This window comes from Penaeus monodon, chromosome 15 (assembly GCF_015228065.2).
Source record: "Penaeus monodon isolate SGIC_2016 chromosome 15, NSTDA_Pmon_1, whole genome shotgun sequence".
In the NCBI taxonomy this organism is placed as follows: Eukaryota; Metazoa; Arthropoda; class Malacostraca; order Decapoda; family Penaeidae; genus Penaeus; species Penaeus monodon.
The window spans coordinates 12,514,408-12,515,208 of record NC_051400.1 but is presented as its reverse complement, the minus strand read 5'-3'; the positions used below and the strand labels follow the sequence as shown (position 1 = coordinate 12,515,208).

Genomic DNA, 801 nt, shown 5'->3' with positions numbered 1-801 from the left:
CCCTAAGCATGAGTAATAATTATACGAGTTTCACTTGTTCGCTTTGGAGTTACAGTTTTGTACTAATCGTATGACATTGGGATTAAATGGACGATTTACTAATCATACGATTTAATACAAATTACTTCTTGTTTTAAAGCTACACGCGTGAGAATCCGAACGCTCATGTGTGGTATGTGATGACTTCGCCAATAGTAAACAACACGGACAACCTGCCAGGTCGTCTGCTCGACCACTATCCGAATCTTCGCATTGTTTCGGTTGACTTGGACTTGGTTTTCAAAGGCACTATACTTGAAAAGTTTTTCCAGTCAGGAAGATGGCATATGAATACCCGTAAGTGGCCTAAAGTGTTCATTTAGTTTATCAGTGTTCGTTCAAAGAACTGAAAGCCTGTCTATAAAGGCAAAATTTGGTCTCATATCCAAGTGCCTTTGGATATGGGAATATGCTGAATGGGTTGCATGTTGACAGAATCTATGTAATTAGAACCAACCAGAACGTACCTCGGGCCTCTGACGCCAACCAGTCACGGGGCACCTTTCTCCACATGCAGTAAACTCACAGACTAGCAAGTGCACTCTGCAAATGTACATAAAAATGGAAGAAATAAAATAAACGGAATTGCAAGTCTTCTCATCCTCCTTTGGTCAAGTTTAGTGAGACACATTCGTGAAAAGTGCTATATCTCATGGCAGTGGCCATTAAAGCAGACCCATACCCATACCATATGCTAAAAGAAGTGACAAGAATATTTTTACTAGGAGATATAGATGTAAGCCTACATATACATGTTCACTG

General features: G+C 40.1%; 1 protein-coding gene across 1 annotated transcript in view; it reads left to right on the top strand.

Moving 5' to 3' along the window:
• Window positions 1-801, top strand: part of LOC119582221 (lactosylceramide 4-alpha-galactosyltransferase-like) — a 32,876-nt gene that overhangs the window by 28,183 nt on the left and 3,892 nt on the right. Inside the window, 1 exon segment of the mRNA XM_037930452.1 lies at window positions 140-336. Within this exon segment, the coding sequence (XP_037786380.1) occupies window positions 140-336 (197 nt within the window).